Below are 21,893 nucleotides of genomic sequence, written 5' to 3' on the forward strand. Positions count from 1 at the left end.
TGCTACAAGAAATATAGCTACGGAGTCTAATTGAAAATGTGTTTAACGAATTCCATAGTTATTCACCTTTAGCTACGGAATTTCATCTTTTGGCTACGGAATCTTTCCCTAGCTAAATAGAATTTTTCTTCCGGTGTAACACCGATATGTGTGTAGTAAGGCTGCCATAAGATCTCAACGGAAGACTTTGAATCATGTTGTCGGATTGTAAATGTGTTTGAACCATCTTCATTTTCCTTGTCCCAAAATAATTCCGAGCAATCTGTTGTTTTCACCTCATCCCCTTTACTTCCCCAAGGAACAAGCTCACCTCCAATATAACTGTTAGCTGCTAAACCACACAGATGCCCTCCGTCTATGGAAAATGATATCATATTGTATGAAGAATTCAACAATGCTGTGTGCCTCAGTGAACTAAAGGAAACATATCCTATGATTGACCCACTTCCATCATATTTTGGATCTGCTGGTGCTTCACTAGACCCTTGCCAAAGCACGGAGAGAATATATATCTTCATCCACCTCCTGCCTGATGATTATATTTATTTGCGGATGTCTTGCTCTGGTAACAATGCATATTAAGAACCCACAAAAGTCTTTGTACCAATCATATGGAAGATGCAATGTAAATTTTGTCCCCTTAAACAGCCTACCAACATACCCCCTTGGAATCATCTGATATCCAAGATTGACACTGATAAAGTGATCTTCAAGAGCATTTCCCTGCCATGGAAAACACGTTCAATTATTCTGCTTTTTGGGTTTTATATAAAGAGTGAAATTCCAAACGTAAAGGTAAAGTAAACCTGGAGCATGGAGTCTAGTAATATGTCACCAACAAGTGGACCAAGTTTGTTGCCCCCACACAATGAGACTTTCCACAACCACTTACAGTTTGAAATATCTCCAAAGCTTTCAAGTGAGAAACAATAATCCGCTATAACAACAGCTATACTTGATGGCAGCTCCCACAATTCTACAAGTAATTGGCACCATGACACGTCTAGCCATTTGAGCTGAGGAAGTCGCCATCGACTAAAATTTAATCTTGAAAACTTATTTCCTCTTAGATTGAGTTCTTCCAAGTTGGGAAACTCCCAAACAGCAGAGTCAATGTCTTTATCTCTCAGATTGCAGTACCGGAGATTTAACTTTCTTAACCCTCTGGGAAGAAACCGTAACACTGTATTGTTGTTGCGAGGTAAACAAGGCTCCTCTAAACAACATTCTTCTACATCAATCAGGTCCTCTACTGGGTTTCTAATTTTTGTGTCACCACACGTCCAACAAGTAATGACAAAGTTTGAAGAATACTTTTTGTAGGATGCAACTTCTTTCCCATTAATATTCGAATGAAGATGCAGTAAACCGTTCTTTTTCTGTTGGATCCCTGAGAGATTAAAAAGTTCGGGGCAATTTGATAATAAAAGGGTCTCGAGTTTCTTTAGTTGCTTAATCGGTGGAAATATCTTAAGACCAGAACAAAATTCTATAGACAGGAAAATGAGCCTTTCCAAGTTTCCAATCGATGGATGAATCTTTTTTAAACGCTGGCATCCACGAAGAATGAGTCTTTCAAGATTTTGGAATTCTATCAAAATCTGGTGCCATGATTAGGTTATTCAATCTAACAAGTTCCAAGATCTTCAGATTTGGAAGATGCTGTTCCATACAAGTGCAAACAAGTCAAAGTATATCAAGGTAATAAGAGCTTAAAGTAAATTAAAAAATATATACACGTGAAACAAGCCAAAACATATGAAATATATACTAAAAAAATTATACTATTTGCAAAAATTTGGGCTTCGGCCGGCCCCTATTAAAAATGGGTACTGATGCATACACAACAAAAAATTTCCATACAAAAACATTCGACAACTCCATAAAACATAAATTGTTGTGTATGGAGAAAAATTGTTGGATGCGAATCACTTCCCATTAAAAATATATAAAACTGGGACTAAAACATCCGACAAGCTATTTATTTGGTTTCACCCGAAAATCAAAGAACAACACAATCCAAATAACCAGTTTAACAAATGAACTGGACAGGTTATAGTTGACCTGAATCATGAACACTTCTAACTTGACGAAGGGAGATTCCTACCTTACATAATGTGGATCTTTTTTAACAAGCCTTTGATATGTTTTGGTCGTGTTTATCACCACCACAAATGAAGAGGGTTATCTTTTATATTTAATTAAGATTAGTATTTCCTTAATAGTTATCAATTTAATTTTGGTAAGTAGGGTTCGACAAACATTATAAGTATGACGGAATTGAAGAATCGATTGTTGGAACGCTTCCGACCATCTAATGACGGAACTATGATACAACTGGTCGTTTCGGTCATGTTTATCAGCGCCCAAATAAAGAGGGTTATATATATATATATATATATATATATATATATATATATATATATATATATATATATGGGTAAAGTGAATATACCTAACAACCTTATATAAGCTTAGGTACCTAACTCCATAATACTACATCGGTTTGTATCATATTTACATTGTAATTTCCTAAGGTTCTTAAACTTCAACCCCATAACTTGATTACTTCCAAAATCTTTGGACTTTCACCATTATCTTCCTTCAAATGACGTCTTTCTATCGGAGACCCCCTGGTGGGTTTCATATACTACCGTTACAAATCAAATAGTGTAGGAGGAATATAATAGTGAATGTCTGAAAATCTTGGAAGCAAATCAAGTTAAAAGTTGAAGTTTAAGAACCTTAGATGATTGCAATGGAAATATAATGCAAACCAATATACTATAATGTGGTTACGTACCTAAACTTATATAAGGTTGTTAGGTATATTCACTTTACCCATATATATATATATATATATATATATATATATATATATATATATATATATATATATATATATATATATATATATATATATATGGTTAGGTTCATGTGAGACGGCCTAATTTTGTGAGACCGTCAGATGCATTTTTTATTTTTTTTTATTTATTTTTAGTTAGTTCAAGTTCCGAAAATAATATTTAAAAAAAGAATTTTTGGATTTTTCCATTTATTTTCCATTTTAAAATTATTTTTTAGAATATGTCAGTGTAATATTCTATTAGAATATTTCACGTATTTTTCAAAAAAAATGGAATTTATTTTTATTTTTTATTTATTTATTTATTTATTTTTTTAGTTAATTCAAGTTCCGAAAATAATATTTAAAAAAAGAATTTTTAGATTTTTCCATTTATTCTACATTTTAAAATTATTTTTTAGAATATGTCAGTGTAATATTCTATTAGAATATTTTACTTATTTTTCAAAAAAAATGGATTTTATTTTTATTTTTTTTAATTTTTTTTATTTAATTGAAGTTCCAAAAATAATATTTAAAAAAAGAATTTTTGGATTTTTCCATTTATTTTGCATTTTAAAATTATTTTTAGATTTGGTTTCACAATCTCACAAAATTAGAATGGTCTCAATTGAACCTGAACCTATATATATATATATATATATATATATATATATATATATATATATATATATATATATATATATATATATATATATATATATGGGACGGTTCACTTGAGATTCAAAAAAAAGTAAAGATCTTAAGATTCAACCTCAGTCATATATTTCTCATTTGCCACTCTAACGATGTAGCGTACCGACAGCAGCAAGGTATGCCTAACCATAAATGATTATACATATATGTCTGTTCACAGACTGAGTAATCATATATGATTATGACAATGGTAGAAGAGGTGGTAGCGACAGAGGTGGCGGGGGTATAAGTGACGGAGGTGATAGTAGTGGGGTCGACTGGTGTCAGAGATGGTGGTAGTGGCAGTTGTGGTGGTGGGGATGGTGTCAGAGGAGAAATGAATGGGTGGCAATATATAATAATTTATGATTATAACAACCTTACCGTGCCGGAAAGCCGGAGGTTTAAAGCGGCAGATGTAAAATATGTGGTTGAGGTTGAATATCAAGATCTCTATTTTATTTTTAATCTTAATGGAACCTCTCTCTCTCTCTCTCTCTCTCTCTCTGTATATGTATATGTATATATATATATATATATATATATATATATATATATATATATATATTAAGATTAGTATTTTCTTAATAGTTATCTTTTAATTTTGGTAAGTAGGGCTTGACAAACATTACAATTAGGACCTTAGGATGGTTTTTATGATTATGGAATAAACATTTTGGGTCTTAGACTTTTAGAGACCCCTGTTTGTCGAATTACAGGAACAGTTTTGGTTTTACTTTGTGTCTTATTTCTGATTTGTATCAGCCTTATGTTTAAAATCAGACTGTTTGATTGTTTAATTGTTTAATTGTGCATGGCAGGTGATGTGGAGCTTACAATTCAATCATCACATTTATTCCTCGAGAGATTTAATATTTCTCAGCAAAAAAATAATATAATCCCATATATAACAATTTGGCGTCTATAAAACTAATAAAAATATAACCAGGTTAAAAACCAGAAAACACGATTATAAAATAAAAATAGAGGTTTACTACAAGTATTGCTTAATGACACCAATGACCATTGACATAACTACGTGCTCATAGCCATATAACTACTTATAATTTCCTCTCTGAATTAGGCAAGTCAGGTCTATAATTCTTCATCCACTTTGTTTTAATTTGTTATTTAGATAGAGTATAAGAATTACCTTATAACCCCTCCAAAGTCGTTTCTTCGAGATGTCATCCAATATCAGACAACAAAGGTTCTCTGGTGGAAAGTTAGTAGGAAATGGACTTGCAAGATCACCTCTCCAATCAATCCACCGGAGGTTTTTCAGGTTTGCAACCGAAGGAAGTTCTACTAGATCATGGCTATTGCATTCAAATCTTACTGCTTTAATCATGTCAAGTTCCTGTAATAGATGCAAAATGATATCAGGATTCTAGAACATCTTCCTTCTTCCAAACTATATATATATATATATATATATATATATATATATATATATATATATATATATATATATATATATATATATATAACATGCAAAGATAGCTTAATCATTACCTTCGTCGCATCCATAGCACAAATTTTTAGAACATCTTCCTCCTTCCAAATTCTACTATGTTTTTCTGGATTCTCAGGGTGTTCCCCTCTAACAATGTAGCGTTCCATTTCTTGCAACAGATCATGCATATCAAACCTTCCATCTGAAATTGTTATGAGCGCCTTTTCTAACAACACCTTTATGCCTATAACAGGGTAAAAACCACAAGCATCAAGCATTGCCATTATCCTTCCATTTTTATACCAACCTCTGAAGAAGCATGCAATATCAAGAAACAACTCTTTCTCAACCGGTGTAAGTCCATCAAAGCTGATCTGTAGCTTTTCCACAATATTTGTATCTGGGATCTCTTTCAATCTGGCTATTGCACTCCTCCACTCATTAATGTCTTTTCCACATAGAAAACAACCAAGAACTGTAAGTGCTAATGGGAGTCCACCAGCATAAGAAACCACACTTTTTGAAAGCAGCTCATAATCTTTTTTATGTTTGTGACCACATGGTGCATGCTTGCAAAAGAGCTCCATAGCCTCATCATCGTTTAACAAGCTAATATTGTGTATCTCATCTACTCTGGGCGCAGTAGTTGATATTACATGTACATCTCTTGTTGTGATTATTATTCGGCTTCCTTCACCGAACCAATCATGTGATCCAGCTAAAGCTTTTAATTGGTCAAGCTGATCAACATCATCAAGAACAATCAGCACCTTTCTACAGCATAACCTATGTTTTATCATGTGTTTTCCTTCCTCAACTCTCTCTACCTGCACTATCTTCTCTCTCAAAACACCATAAAGAATTTTTTGTTGCAATTCTTCTAACCCTTTCTTACTTGATTTCTCCCGGATATTTTCTAGAAAGCAACAACCATCAAACTTTCTAGATATTTCCTCATAAACAGAAGATGCAAGAGTAGTCTTACCACCACCTCCAACACCCCATATTCCAATCATCCGCACACCACCTGAACCAATTTGTAACTTCAATTTTAAACTTTGCACACGAGACGCTATTCCAATAAGGTTGGTATTTGTGCTTGGACTTACTAGCTGCAACCTATGTGAAATTTTTTCAACAATTTCTATGATAACCTTTGATTCATGCCTACATGTTGAAATTTGGACATACAACAATAATTAAAACATGCTCACATTACAATAGAGGTAAATTTGCTTTATGCTCCATGCTCCATTAAAATGAAGAAAAGGAGTATTAATCACCCTTTATATTTCTTAGAAGTTGTAAAGTCAATAGCACAAGTAGTTTGTAACTATTTTCTTAGGAAAAGCAAATGATATCAAATAGTTAAAAGTAAAGCAAGATGGGTTTGTTGTTGTAAACTGAAGCAAGGGATTAAATACAGAATTAAAATTAGAATTAGAACTCAATTAAGTCTATAACAGTTCAAGTAGACCAGGATATGCTGGAGTTTTGGTTGAGGTTGCTGCTGATAGAGCACACATGATTTAAGCATAAACAGTGCAGAAAGAGAAAGAAGATTACCCGTTGGCAATGTGCTTTGGTTCCCATCCAGAAATGTTACTTGCATCCACAAGTGCTTTTCTCCATGATTCAACCTTTGTTTTGTTCTCCAACTCATGCTTAACAAATGCTTCTCCATATTTTTGTTTCTGTTTTCGAACTTCAGATGGATCAACGCCATAAAATATGGGTATAACTATTTGGCCTCTCGTATCTTTGCATTTCATGATATGTGCAAGTTCATCTAAGCACCATGAAGAATCTGCATAGTTTTCAGAGAATACGATGACGCCAATCTGTGACTCTTCTATAGCCTTCATAAGAGAAGGATTGATCAATTCGCCCCGAGGAAGTGTCTCGTCGTCTTTGTAAGTGTATATCCCTTTTTGTACAAGAGTTGTGTAGAGATGATCCACAAACGTCTTGCGAGTATCTTCTCCTCTAAAACTTAGGAAAACATCATGATTCCATGATTGAGAAGAAAAGGCCGGAGATGATGATGAAGATGCCATTGGTATGTTGATTTGTTGTGAGAGAATGTATGCAGTTGCAGCACCTCAATGAAACAAACTATGTCTGTAGAAAGAGAGAGAGATGAGTTTCCAAGAAATTTCCAATTAATGAAAGCTCAAGAAATATCTCACCACTTGACATGTTGACTTGTTGAGATAGCTATAATATATACAAACACACACACACACACATATGGAGAGAGAGAGAGAGAGAGAGAGAGATTTGAGTTTCCAAAAGAATTCCAATTTCCCAAAAGCTTTAAAAAAAAAAGATGAATCGAGTTGATTTCAGATTGATGATATGCCAATATAAGCAAGGCACTTTATTTATTATCCACATTAGCAAAAACTTACATTTTATTCACCAAAATTACCCAATTTGTAATCTAAAACCTTATAAGATGATATTTGGCCCAAGTTGTTGTCATTTCATCCTCCACATCATTTTCTAAGTATACAAAACATGATGAGGAATAAAGTTCTACAATTCAAATTATATTAAAGTTATTAGCATTATTATTGTTATTATGACTAATAATAAAAGGGTTAGATACTTATTTATGCAACGATGTTTTAACTTTTTTAGACCTCATGCAACATTGTTAATTTTAATACAAAATAGACAATAAAGTTTCATGTTAGTGCCAAAACATGCGTTATGATCTTCTAAATCGGTTACTTTTAATTTTTTGGCTCGTAAAAGAAATCCACCTCTCTATCTCTCTATCAAGGAAACGGTGCCATAAAAGTGTTCTTAAATTTAGTAGGAGGATTCATGGTGGGGAAACAAATAGTTGGTGGTACTAATTGATAGCGGGGCATCCCATAACTTCACTTTAATGAAATTTTAGTGGAAAAGGAGGGATTAGCAATCTGGAGTACCCTCCAATGGGAGTGGCGAGACGGTAGAAGGCGAAGGCGTGTGTAAATCCATAAAACTTTGGATGAAAGGGATTTAAATGCTAAACGATTTCTTCCCTCATTGCTCGTTGGCTTGCATTGTCATGGTGATTCAATAGTTGGCTTCATTAGGTTCGATTCAAGTAAAATGGAAAACATAGGGAATGAAGTTCGAGTGGAGAAGTGAACATGTAACTTTGAGAGAGAGCACGTCGTTAAGGAGATCCTTGGTCTCATAAAAAAGTTTATGGAGGGACACTATGAAGAAATGATAGTATGTTCTAAGAGATCGGGGGTATTGGACACATTTGATGAAGTATTTCAAATCCCCAAAGGGTTACCATCCAATCGCGGATGTAAACATGGAATTGTATTGAAGAACATAAAAGAACCATTAAATATCCGTCCGTATTGATATCCTAATTTCAAAAATATGAAGTAGAAAGATTGAAAGAAAGGCTAGTAACAGAGTTGTAAGAGGCGGGAATGATTCAGTATAGATGGGGCGCTTTCTCGAGTCCATTTTTGCTAGTGAAAAAGAAGGATGGGTTTGGAGATTTTGCATCGATTATTGTGCTTTAAATAAATAGGTTCCCAATTAATATAATTGATGCATCATGCATTTATTATTTTCCATTTGTGTAGAGCTATTAGTTGATGCATTTCATCAAACCTTATTTCTCCACAGCTGATGCAAGAGCTGGAACGCATGTGGTAAATCAAGTGGCATGATTTACCATTGTTTGAAGCTTCATGGGAGGATTTTGAAGTATTGGATATGCAATTTCCTCATTTCCACCTTGAGGACAAGGTGAAGGTTTTGGGCTGGGAATTGATAAGCAACAGATACGGTTCACATATTCAAGAAAGCCAAAGGCTGAAGGGGGGTAGATCTGTCATTGTACCATGTCAAATAGATGATAATTGAGGAGGTGGTGACACTTGGTTTAGACCTGAACAGTGCAAGTGAGTGTCAGTTTCAGCTTTTTCGGGTTTGTTAGGAGTGCTGAGAGATGTGTGTGTGTGTGTGTATACGGATTAGAGAGGGGAGAACCACTTTTTTTGTAAGAAACTTTTGGTGGGAGATAGAGAGTCAACCTCTCAGAAAGTTGACAAGTTCTTAGATACAACTAATTTCCTTCTTTTATCCGTTCTTATTCTTTTATCAATTTCTTTCTGCAATTTGCAATCAAATTATATCAGACTCTTTACCTATATATACCAGCGCCATAATCCAGAATGTTTGTAGTTATCTATCAATTCCATCAAAGAACATCATCATGTGAATAATAAACAATTTCCTATAACTTACTATCATTATTCAACTAACGATGCCTAATGTTTCAATTTTGAAACACCGTATCATTCAACATATGTTAACAACAATCTATCATGTGCCTATGGTTTAGGTATTATTTATGTTTTTGAAATAAGACTTGCATCATATCCCAATCCAAAAAGAGTATCTTTGATCTGATTACAATGTTATGCACTAATGATATAATCCCCAATTATCTGGTGCTTAATCCCTCCAATTACATACCCTTATAACATACAAATCAGCATATTAACTTCACAAATTCTTTAATTTAATCATCTAACAATAGGAATTAAAAACTTCACAACGTTTGACTAATTTGGGCCAAAATACGCTTCTCACAATCCAGATCGACTTTTTTTTTTTTAACTCGTTGATAAAGTTTAATTAAAAACTCATATAAATTTCATTAACACTTCAATTTCATTATCGATGACTTAAACTTCATCAAGTTATCAGTTTGAGCAACGTACCTCAAATTCTCAGCAATACCTAGTAGACTCCTTTTCTGCAGTCAACTTATTGGCAAGCTTATACGTACTTCAATTTTCATAGCGTTCTTCCTCTAGTTTCTTTCAGCGTGGATCGATACCTTTCCTCTAGCGTTTACTTCTTTCTCTCAATTCTCTAGATCAGTTATCGAGGGGATTCAATTAATGAGAAAGTAGTTATAATTTCCTTTATGTATTTACTCAAGTTATGGAGTTTCAATATCTAGTCCCTAGATTTCTGTATTCAACGTTCTCGCCTCCAGAACCTTAAATTTTGATAATATATCCTTAGAATTTTGTTTTGCCCTATCTATCATGCTAATTTGTAAATTATTTATCCTTATATATACACCTCCAAATTTCATTATTTACTCCGGCTCCGAATTTTATAAAAACCAGTATAATTTGGAACCTTTTTTATTTAACTAGGAAAATTTTATGTTTTAGTTATCAGTTGAGACTTAATTTGTTTTATATCAAAATTTTATTTTTTTTATATCGTGCTTGATGTAAAATGTAGTTTTGGTTCCTTTTGTTTACCAAAATTTTAAATTTTGATCCCAGTATTGGCTTTTTTGCTATTAATGGTTCAGGATTTTTGGTAACACTAGCACGGTCGTTCCAATAACTTTTCCAAGCATCGTTTGGCATGAAGCTCGTTTATGAACAAACAATGGCGGAGCTTTATAGGGGGGGGGGGGGGGGGGGGGGTCCCCCCAAATCAAATGTTGAAGCTCCGCCCCTACAAAAAACAATTGAACATGTATGCACATAAAAGAAACTTAAATGAACGAGCATAAATGAAAATAAACGAACAACACAAATGAACGTTTACGAATATAATTAAACGAACGAGACCATTGTTCATTTTCGTTCGTTTAACTAAACAAACGATAATTTTTGTTCAAATTATTGTTTGTTTAGTTAAACAAACGAACATGAACATTGTCTTGTTCGTTTAATTATATTCATAAACATTCATTTGTGTTGTTCGTTTATTTTCATTTATGCTCGTTCATTTAAGTTTCTTTTATGTGCATACATGTTCAATTGTTTTTTATTACATTACTCTATTATATGTTTGTTTATGTTCATATATGTTCAATTATGTTTGTTTGGTTATGTTTGTTTAGTATGTTCACAAACATGAACAAGAAAACATGTTCGTTTGTTCGCCTAACTTAAATGAACATGACCATGAACAAACCCTCATTTGTATTTGTTCAATTCGTTTACAGTACTAAGTACTAAACACCGTTGGTGACCTTTGAGACTATTACCAGCCGTTAAGCTTAATTACTAACATTATGAAAGGACTAAAATGCCCTCAAGCTATATTATGGAAGAAGGTAGATATTGTTTTCTTCTTCCTAACATCATACATTCACACCTCTCAACACCACCATAGGGTTTGATCATTTCCTTTATTATCCACCTCTCTCTTAAGCTCCACTAAAGGCATGTCGACATCACCACTAACACGCCAACCTCTTTCGTCGATATCAACAACAGTCACTGCTACGCCATCTCTGACTCAACATGGTCTTCACCTCACCAAAACCAAACTTGTCGATCCCAATCACCTTCTCCATGTTTTCAATCGATCGATTCATCAAATTGATACTACTCAAACCCTAAAATCTTTCTTTATTCTCACTACGCTTCTCTGTAACTCCAGTTAGTCAAGACATGATAGTATTATGTTGTGGAAAATGATTAGAACCAAGGTTCTGAAAGGCATGAGGTGTGGCGTGGCGGCAAGGCCGAGCTTCAAGCTTAACGAGTTATGGCGAGCCATGGCGTTTTTCAAGGCGTCATGTAAGGCAGCGAGTTTGTATTAATTTATAATTATATTACCATATATATATATATATAGAGAGAGAGAGAGAGAGAGAGAGAGATTTATATCAAATATAACAAATTTTTAGAAGTGTTACATCAACAAATAATAACCAAAAGTTAACAAAAACACAATACTTGTATGTCCGATTAGAAAAGGTATAAAAAAAGAGCAAAAAAAGTGTCTCAAACGAAAAAACATGCGACATAACACGATCTTTGGTGTTGGGCACTTGATGGCCATGTAAGATCATAAAATTGGAAACTTTATGGTCAACGACATCATTTTGGACTTAGATTTTGAAATTGGACTTAAGGGCTTAAGGATTAAGCTCTTAATGAGTGGATTGGTAGTCAGTTGCGTACGTTGGGCGTACAAGGCGTACGACGTGCGTACACAATCAACAAGCATGTGCCTGGTCAACCATCGAGTACGCTGGACATACAGATGAGTACGTTGGGCATACTCAGTTGGGCTGACTTAGTTGACTTTTTGGAATTTTGAGTTTTACCTGAATTTGAACAAGTTTGATCTAAGGGTATTTTGGGTATTTTGTATTGTGTTTAAAAATTGGTCATTCGGATGGATAGGTGACCTATAGAGGGGTGTTCTCAACCAACCTTGGGCTTTGACTTTTGTTGACTCCGTTGACCGCCGACTTTTGACCAAGTTTGACTTTAGGTCAAACTTGAGGGTTTTAACTGGTGAATAAGATTTTATATGGTTCTGATGTTAGTGGATCTGCGGGAGCAAGTAGTGTATCAGGGAGCGTATCACAATGTTCTCGGGTTCCTTCATTTTAGGTGAGTTTCATCTCATTGTACCGTAGGTCGAAGGCACCAATGTCAGCCCACTAGTTCTGGTTATATGTTAATAGAAGGATGCCTTACGGACTGTATATAGTCATGTAGGATAGACTGAGGACTCTTGGTCTAGGCTCTCTCACATGTTCCTTGTTTCGTTGTGGTTCTAGAGTAGGACCACATGTCCGGGTGGCTATCTTACCTCTGAGTATATATCGTTATCCATTCTTGGTGCGGTAATATTTAGTATGTTGCTATGTTGTAGTGACCTGCTAGATCTGTATCCTTGTATCGAGTATGTTACTATACTATAGTGATCTGTTAGATCTATATCTTGGTGTGTAGGATGTTGTTATGTTGTAGTGATATGTTAGATCTGTATCCTAGTATGTAGGATGTTCCTATGCTGAAGTGATCTGTTAAATTGGTATCCTGGTATGTAAGATGCTGCTATGCTATAGTGATCTGTTAGATCTGTATCCTGATATATATGATGTTGTTATGCTGAAGTGATCTGCTCGTTTGCTATGCTAAAAGACTATTATTTAAATAGGAAAAAATTGTGAGCTAGGGGTTGGGGGTGTATTTATTTAAGTAAATAAAAAAAATCAAGGGCAAAATAGTCTTTTTAGGTAAGACATGGATCAAACATGTAAAAAAACAAACAGTAGGGACCTTTCGAGCTACAAAACAAGTTAGGGACCAAACACGCAAATTACCCTAAACCATAGGGACCATTGGTGTAATTTACTCTAAAATTAATTTTCGGTGATTTTCGATTCGATCTTCAACGATAGATGATTTTAGTAGCTTGAGACATTCTAAAAGTAATTATGAATATGATATCTTTAATATACATTATAAACATAAGATTACACATAATTGGTCCTTAATACATAGCGGTTCGTGGTGGTTTGACCATCGAACACTGACTAATTTTTACCAATTGTTACAACAGCTGTCACACAGTGGCAACCCTTGCCCACGTCGTGGCGGTCCAATAAAATATATGTGCTTTTATTTAATCCCACGCTGTGGGCATCCCTGCACCATGTCGTGCCACAGGTTTTCCCCCAAAACTCCATCTTTACCTCCTAAAAATATAAAGCTAAACTAGTCTTGAACACAGGTGTTATAAAGGTCATGATTTCTGATCAATATACTTACACAACACTCATAGATGGGCTATCCAAAGCAAAGAGATTGGAAGATTCAAATATGGTTTTAGAAGATATGTATATTACTTTTTTTGTGGCAGATTTTTGTGATGATTAGGAAATTTGTGAGGTAGTGCTGGTTGTGATCGTGGCAAAAAGAGCAATACGGTGGTGGTGTATGTCTACATGATGGGGATTTGGAGACCCTAAAAGCGTTTCAGGTAGCTTCTATTTAAATAATCAATGAACCAGATAACTGTCTTATTTGAACTAATATTATTTTATGTTCAAAACATGGTTTCTACATGTCTCCTACTCAACTATAAATAGAACCTTATACTTTGGAATTTTCAAGTACTCTTTTTTAGATACTAGATCCAAAAATTGATCCTCTCTCGCCTCTCTCTTAATCTTCTATGGTTCTTGTGTTGTGGGTGTGAACCATTAGAGGCTCGCACACAAATAGAGCTTGTTTTCAAAGATAATTCTAGATTGCTTTGTTGGAATCAAAGATTTGTTTACAATAACAAATAAAAGGTATGCAATTTTGTGAATTTTGCTTTCAATTAGGGTTTAGAAGATTTGATGTTCAATAATATGTTGCTTAAATAGTGTTATGACATAGATCAAAGTAGGTTGCACGTACCCTTAAGAATATAATGATTTTTTCGTATTATTACATGTAAAACCTATCAATATCTTATATAAGTTAACAATGACAAAAGTATGATTGAAGTCACCAGATACATTCCTCGTTTGATATGGTCCTAAAACATAAGATTTCATGAATATAGCATATAATATCCTAAAAGGAAATCTATTATAACTTTTCAGATGGTAAAAGTAATATGATTATTTGTTACATGTTTTTTATTCATTTGGTGATGATATTACTAGCTTATAAAAAAATCTATTATCACAATGTTTTTTCAATCTTATTCATACAATAAGGAACAATGCCCAAATTATTCATAAATAAATTTCATTAAAGTATATTTCTGGTATACCCGAAAATACCCAACCCGAATCATCAACCCGGATACCCGAACTATAAGACCCGAATTGTAAATAGTTCATGTTTCGGTTCATATTATTTTATGAAAAAACTCAAATTACCCGAAGCTCGAAAATTACCCAATCAATAGACCTAATTAGCAATAGTGATTAGTAGTAGATAATAAGCAATAAAGAAAGGATAAAACAAGGGAAAATTAGTCCTATGCTAAAAGCATAACATCTAAACTGTTAGATTTAACAATGCAGGGACCACCGGAGGTAACAAAACCCTCCATACGGATCACTAATTCACCCATGACAAAAAGCGAATAGTAGGACCAAAAGCGCTATTTTGGCAAAACTATAAGGACCAAAAATGTGTTTTACTCTAAAATGAATTAAATATATATTAAATAACGGAAATATGACCAGATCTCATAAAAACGAGGAAGTTCGAGTAAAACGAAAGATGGAAGAAGGAGAATTCATGAAGTAAATCAGTGAATTGAAAATCATAGTACAGTCGATTTAAGTACATGACTTGTAATATTGAGGAGAAATCATTCTGGGTTGAACTGGGAGCCGATTTATTAGTCGAGGTACGTTGATTATATATGTAAAGTTTGCTTAAGTTGTGTTAAATTAATGGTTGTAAGATGATTAGTTGTTGGGATGTAAGCTAAATCAAGACATAGAACTAACTTAGAAGAAAGTTAAGTTGAGATTGTGTTTCCTGACCTAATTTTGTCAATTTCTCGATTAAAATGGGTAATGGTGATTTGAGTGAATTAGGCAATGTTAAGTAATGAAATTGAGAATATTATATATTATGCTAAAACTATGGGATGATGTCAACTTAAATAAAAAAGAACATTCTCATTTTGTAGGTTTTTTTTATCATTATATTAATGTTGGTTGAACCCACAGAGCATGAAAAAGATTTTATGTATTCATTACCTCTTGTGTTATGATGCTTTCCTTGTTTCTTTAATTTTACTTTTTTCTTGCAGGGTAACCCCTTTTTAATTTTATTATGTGTTTTGAGGGTTTTATTGTATATATAGATAAGGACTAACCTTGCCCTTTACTTTATTTGATTTGTTTCTTTAGGTCATTGAAGATGCATCATATATTATACTCATAACCATGTTACAGGTCAGTTTTTTCTAACTCGAGTGGGTGAGTTTTTCTATGTGAACCTTGTAATAGTTGAAAAACACCATGTCTTGTATACACCACACTTTAATAAAATAATCAAATAAACAAACCGAATGTTTCCTGTAATTTACGGAACCCAAGTGTCAAAGATATAACATAAACTTTGGGGGCTACTTTGTGGACTTTAAGAATCATATGTGAGGTGACATATTCACAAGTTCATGTATCATTTAATGTAGTTTTTTAAATTCACAAGTTCCTGTATCATTCCTGACTTTAATACATAAAAATAACAATATAGTTTTAAAATAATGTGATTCAGGAGATTGTAAGTATTAGATTACACTTTGAATAAGTTTTAAAATTAAAAAAAAATATATTTTAGGTATTTCTGTAAATCATTAAATTTCAAAATCAAGTTTATAATCTTTAATTATGACAAGTCTTAAAACCATCATATATATTGTTTTTGTGGGCAAATGCATTTACGTGTGACATGGGGAATTGATTTAGCCAAAAATCACTTTCTTTGATTGAGAGAATTAAAAAGAAAAATAGCCCATGACCAAATCAATACAATTTTGTGGATACAAATCAACAATTGATTTCCATGTCTTATTTTGGTCAATGGAAAAGTAAATATAGATAGACTATAAGCATGCAGTCTTGTCTTGTGGAAACAAATTTTCAATTGACTTCCAAGTCTCCCATCACAATAACTTGTTTCATCACATCACATGCATGGGCAACTTAGTCATCATATTTGTAACTTGTAAATTTTTGGTTATAAGTTAGTTTTTTTTTTTTTTTTTAATTTTTTTTTTCATATACACTCCACAAAATGCAATGTCAAGTCTTGTACCCTTCTCCAGCATACTGTTAGGAACAAGCTAAAAAATCAAAAATTAAAATACGTTTCCTTTCCTTGACACATTAACATTGTTACATCAAATAATACTAAAAACAACTTGTTCTGTTGTATCTAGTTTTTTAATCGTTGAAACCAAAAATCATTTTTATAATATAGAACAATAATTTACAAAAATTTATAATCTATCTTTGATTTCTCAAACACATAAATGCTTGTTTGTCAATATATATTGTGCTTTTTTCAATTCATAAATTGTTAAAGACTTGTGACCAAGTTATTACGTGTGCTATGGGGAATAAACTTGAACCAAAACCACTTATTTTGATTAACAGAAAATTAAAAGTGAACCTGGACCAAAAGAATACAAGTTTTTAAATTCACAAGTTTGTGTATTTTAATTTATAAAAATAATAATATAGTTTTTTATAAATAATGTGATTCAAGAGATTGGAAGTATTAGCTCATGACCAAAAAATACAATTTTGTGGATACAAATTAAACATTGATTTCCATGCCTATTTTGGGGAAAAGTAGATATAGAAAAAGACCAAAAGCATGTGGATAAACTTGTTTCATCACATTTTTTAGAACACTTGAATACTGTAGTAGTGAATGATATACTGCTTAGTTTGCAACTTGTAATTTTGTTGTGATAAATTAAAGTTATTATTTTCATATAATAACATAAGACAAATAAAGAAACTGAATATTCCATGTGATTTAGGGAGGCCAAGTTCTGATACAAGTAATGTCAAAAATAATAATAAAACTAAATGGACCTCATGTGTATCATAAATGTGAACATATTGATTAGTAATCTTGAACACTGTTTTTATTTAGACTTTATAATAATATCAAAATAATAACATGATTTCTAAATAATGTGATTAGAAGCTTGTAAGCATTAGACTTCCACTCATTTGACCTGCTCAACCCATCTAGCAGTTTCATATTTAGCTGCGATTTTAAATTCCCAGTTTATAATTGTAACCATCACTTAAAAATATTTATTATGTATCTATGATTTATCAAAATGGAGATGCTTGTTTGTCAAATACTGCGTTTTATTCAATTCATATTTTGTTAAAAATTTGTGGCGAAATAGAATTCCATGTGCTGTGTGGAATAGTCTTGTCCCACAAACCACTTTTTTTGATTGACAGACAAAAAAAAAAGCATAAGAATATAAGGTTGTGGATACAAATTCTCCTTTGACTTCCAAGTCTTCCAATATTCATTTATGGCTTTATAAATGTACTCGTTGCTTCGTCATAATAACCCATCACTTCTTCATCACAACCCATCTTTCTACTTCAACTTTCTTCTAAACTAAAACTGAGTTAAGGTTGATAATGGGGATCCATCTCATTTTCATATGTGTGTTTTTGTTTGCAGCCACATATACTTGTTTGGGGGTTGGAAATGTTAGTGTCCTTTGCTCTGAGCAAGAGCGACTTGCTCTTCTCAACTTCAAACACAGTATCCAAGATCCTTTTGAAATGTTGTCATCATGGGTTGGAAATGAGTGTTGCCTGTGGGAAGGAATCCAGTGTGACGGTGTCACTGGAAATGTTCAAGGCCTTCATCTCAAAGGAGATTGGCCCTACTCCTACAATTACTTAGCTGGTAACAAGGTGAGTTCTTCTTTGGCAGAGTTGAGGCATCTCAAATACCTCGACTTGAGTGGGAATGATTTCCAAGGAAGTCAGATCCCTGAGTTTATTGTATCCTTGAAACACCTGAGTTACCTGAATCTTTCTTATGCTAATTTTGATGGTATTATTCCTCCTCACATTGGAAATCTTTCTAATTTAAGGGTTCTTGATCTCAGTTCATACGATTCTGAAAACTTTCTGAAGGCAGATGATATGGCATGGGCTTTTGGCCTTTCGTCACTCGAGCTTCTCAACTTGAGTTATGTGGATCTTAGTGGAGCACAAAACTGGGACATGATGCTTCACATGATTCCCTCCTTAAAAGAGTTAAGTTTGTCACATTGTAGACTTTCCAATGTTAATCTTGGTCCTTTTCTTAATTCCAGTAGAATACTTCCTAATATAAAACACCTCGATCTTGGCTACAATTCTTTCAAAGGTCCACTCCCTGGCCTTCTTCAAAACATGACATCCCTAACATTCCTCAGTCTTTCTGGATTTAATCATAGTTTGGCATGGAACTTTCCAAACCTACTAAGCATGATCCCTTCTTTGTCAGAGCTTCATTTGTCAGGTTGTGGGCTGGATAAGACGCATCTATCTTCTCCACATCTTAATTACAGTACACTTTCTAACATCCAGCACCTCGATCTTAGCAATAATCCACTTGGAGGCATATTTCCATCTTTTTTGACAAACATGAGCTCCCTAGAAGTCCTTGACCTTTCAGATACCATGCTGAATTCATCGATTCCTACTATGCCTAAACTTCTAGAGCTTCATCTTTCTTCTAACAAGTTTAAAGAGATTGAGGATGTTGGAATCTGGAGACAGTGCCACCTGAAACAATTGCGTGTGACAAATAATGTGTTCCGTATGGAAATGACTGACCCACCAAAAAACGCATCAGAATGCTCCCAATATTCTTTGGAGTTGCTGGAATTAAGTTGGAGTTTAAATGGTAGAATTCCAGAAACACTTGGAAGACTGGCGAATTTAAGACACCTTGATCTATGGCAGAATGGACTGACTGGTTCAATCCCTGAATCTGTAACAGGATTAAGATTTTTACAAGTACTTGATCTATCTGAAAACCAGTTGACTGGTCTCATTCCAGAATTCCTTGGGAATCTTACCCAACTCGCCCTTTCTTATAACCAATTGAATGGTTCAATTCCAGAATCCCTTGGAAAATTAGCATCTTTAACAGATTTGGATCTAGGATCTAATTTATTAGACGGGACTATTCCAGTTTCGATTGGGCAACTTGCCAAACTCCGTACTCTATCTATCTCTAACAATTCTTTAGAAGGAGCGGTTACCGAAGCCCATTTTGCTAATCTTTCAGTGTTGAAGCTCTTGGATGCTTCTTCTAACAGTAAGCTGACATTGAATGTTTCATGTGGGTGGATACCTCCATTCCAGTTGATATCTCTTAGTCTCAGCTCTTGCAAAATCGGGAATGGATTTCCGCAGTGGCTTCGACATCAGAGGAAACTTAAGAGGTTAGAGTTGTCCACATGGCTGCCGAAGATGCCCATCATTTCTTGGTTAGATCTCTCTCACAACAAACTCAGCGGATCTTTGAAAAACCTTCCTAATGCAGGAAATGGTGATGCATATTGGCCTTTACCTCTATTATTTCTAGAATATAACCTTTTCAATGGGTCGATTCCACGGTCATTATGCAGAAGAACAAATTTGAAAGGGCTTGATCTTTCAAGAAACATGTTAAGTGGGAAAATTCCCAACTGTGTGGGGAATCTGCAGGGTTTGGTTATCATGAGTATAAGCTCAAATCAGCTCTCTGGTGCCATTCCTAGCTCAATTGCTCTTATTTCATCATTATTTTGGTTAAATTTGAACAAAAATAACTTTACTGGTGAAGTTCCTCCAGAATTAGGGAATCTACAAAGTTTGCGAGTCTTAGATTTGGGTGACAATAAATTATATGGAAATATACCCAATTGGATAGGGAAAAAACTTACATCTTTGATAGTTTTGAGGTTACACAAAAACAACTTCACTGGTAGAATTCCTCCATCTCTTTGCAAAAGTTCAAATCTTCAAATTTTGGATCTTGCATACAACAACTTAACTGGAACCATCCCTCCGTGTGTAGGAAACTTAAATGGCATGGTTGTGAGTCACTCGATATATGAGCATTTTTTAGATATCGATGATGATATGAATGTGATTCAGGTCATGAAAGGTGTTGATCTTGAATATACAACAACTTGGAGAATGGTTTATAACATGGACCTTTCAAGCAATAAACTTGAGGGAGAAATACCGGTCGAGCTAACTGCACTTTCTATGTTGGTGGGTCTGAATCTGTCTAATAATCATCTGAGAGGGGGTATTCCAGAGAGCATTGGAAAGATGATGAAGTTGGAAACTCTTGATTTCTCAAAAAACGAGTTGAGCGGGAGGATCCCTTCAAGCATGGCGGCTTTGACTTTTTTGAGCCATTTGAATTTGTCACACAACAACTTGTCGGGTCAAATTCCAATAGGAAATCAACTGCAGACGCTTATTGATGATCCATCAATATATGCTGGGAACAAACATCTATGTGGACCTCCATTGCAAAACACTTGCTCAAATCATCAAGATTCAACAACAACAACAAGCAAGAAGAAACACAAAGCAGCTGATGAGAAGATGGAGGTATGGTTGTTTTATGTGGATATAATGAGTGGTTTTGGAACAGGGTTTTGGGGTGTTATTGGAGTTCTGATGTTCAAGAAGCAGTGGAGACACAAACTTTTCATGTTTGCTGAGGAAACCATGGATAAGATATACGTTGCAGTTGTGGTAAGAGTTGCCAAGTTCAAGAGAGGAAGAGAATAGCTGCATAGATCATGTGGAATGCAAGTAGTTCTTGAATGCATGTTATCAGTGATAGTTTTGCTTTTGAGATATGCTTATTCTAATGTATTACTATTTGGATTTTGTATTTGTATGGCCTTTGTGATATGAGTGTTGTTTAGAGGTGCTAATTTACAAAATTTCTTTTGGATTTGGTATTTATACATGATCAAGTTGTAGATTTAGATTACTATGTATTTGAGTTGTAGATTTTTTTTTTCTTTTTAATTCTCGACCTTCTGCTGCTGCTCTCACTCCCAACATGCGGTTGCATCCCTCAGTTTTCCTCTACATTGGTCCAAGTAAGTAATTAGACTTCTTATGAATAGATTTGACTAGTTATCCTCAAAAAAGCATTTTTGTTCCAAAACAATAAAAAAATTTGTTGCAATATTGGTGGTTATTTTGATGTTTTATAGCAATTTTGGTCATGTTCCAAGTAAAGTTACCATCTTACCCTTCATCTAAAAATATTGTAAGTTTATATATATTAAAATGCCTTTGAACATTGCAGTTTTGGTTATATTTTTAATGGAACAATAAATTATTAAATTTGTCTATTGTATCAGGTGAAAATTACCAATTGTGTTTGGAATCTGCATGAGATTAAGCTCAAATCAGCTCTCTAGTAGCATTCCATGTTCAATTGCTTGTAATTCATTATTATATTGCTTAAATTTCCTCGGGAATTAGGGAATCTATAAGTTTTGGAAGTCATAGATTTGGGTGACAATAAACTCGGTGGAAATATTCCCAAATGTATCGGGAAAAAACTTACA

At 33.9% G+C, this 21,893-nt stretch overlaps 2 protein-coding genes across 2 annotated transcripts; one reads left to right on the forward strand and one right to left on the reverse strand.

Moving 5' to 3' along the window:
* Nucleotides 1-68: 68 nt before the first annotated feature.
* LOC128127756 (disease resistance protein Roq1-like) lies at nt 69-7,300 on the reverse strand. Its single transcript, XM_052766440.1, has 6 exons — nt 6,564-7,300; nt 5,057-6,164; nt 4,695-4,901; nt 807-1,601; nt 591-723; nt 69-355 (listed from the first exon to the last, which is right to left on the reverse strand). The coding sequence occupies exons 1-6, from the start codon at nt 7,052-7,054 to the stop codon at nt 69-71; spliced, it is 3,021 nt and encodes a 1,006-aa protein (XP_052622400.1). The 5' UTR covers nt 7,055-7,300.
* A 10,640-nt stretch (nt 7,301-17,940) lies between these two features.
* Nucleotides 17,941-21,096, forward strand: LOC128127757 (receptor-like protein EIX2). The gene has a single exon (XM_052766441.1). It carries the CDS (start codon nt 17,941-17,943, stop codon nt 21,094-21,096), a length of 3,156 nt encoding a protein of 1,051 aa, XP_052622401.1.
* The last annotated feature ends 797 nt before the right edge of the window (nt 21,097-21,893 follow it).

This window comes from Lactuca sativa, chromosome 8 (genome assembly GCF_002870075.4).
Source record: "Lactuca sativa cultivar Salinas chromosome 8, Lsat_Salinas_v11, whole genome shotgun sequence".
Lineage (NCBI taxonomy): Eukaryota > Viridiplantae > Streptophyta > Magnoliopsida > Asterales > Asteraceae > Lactuca > Lactuca sativa.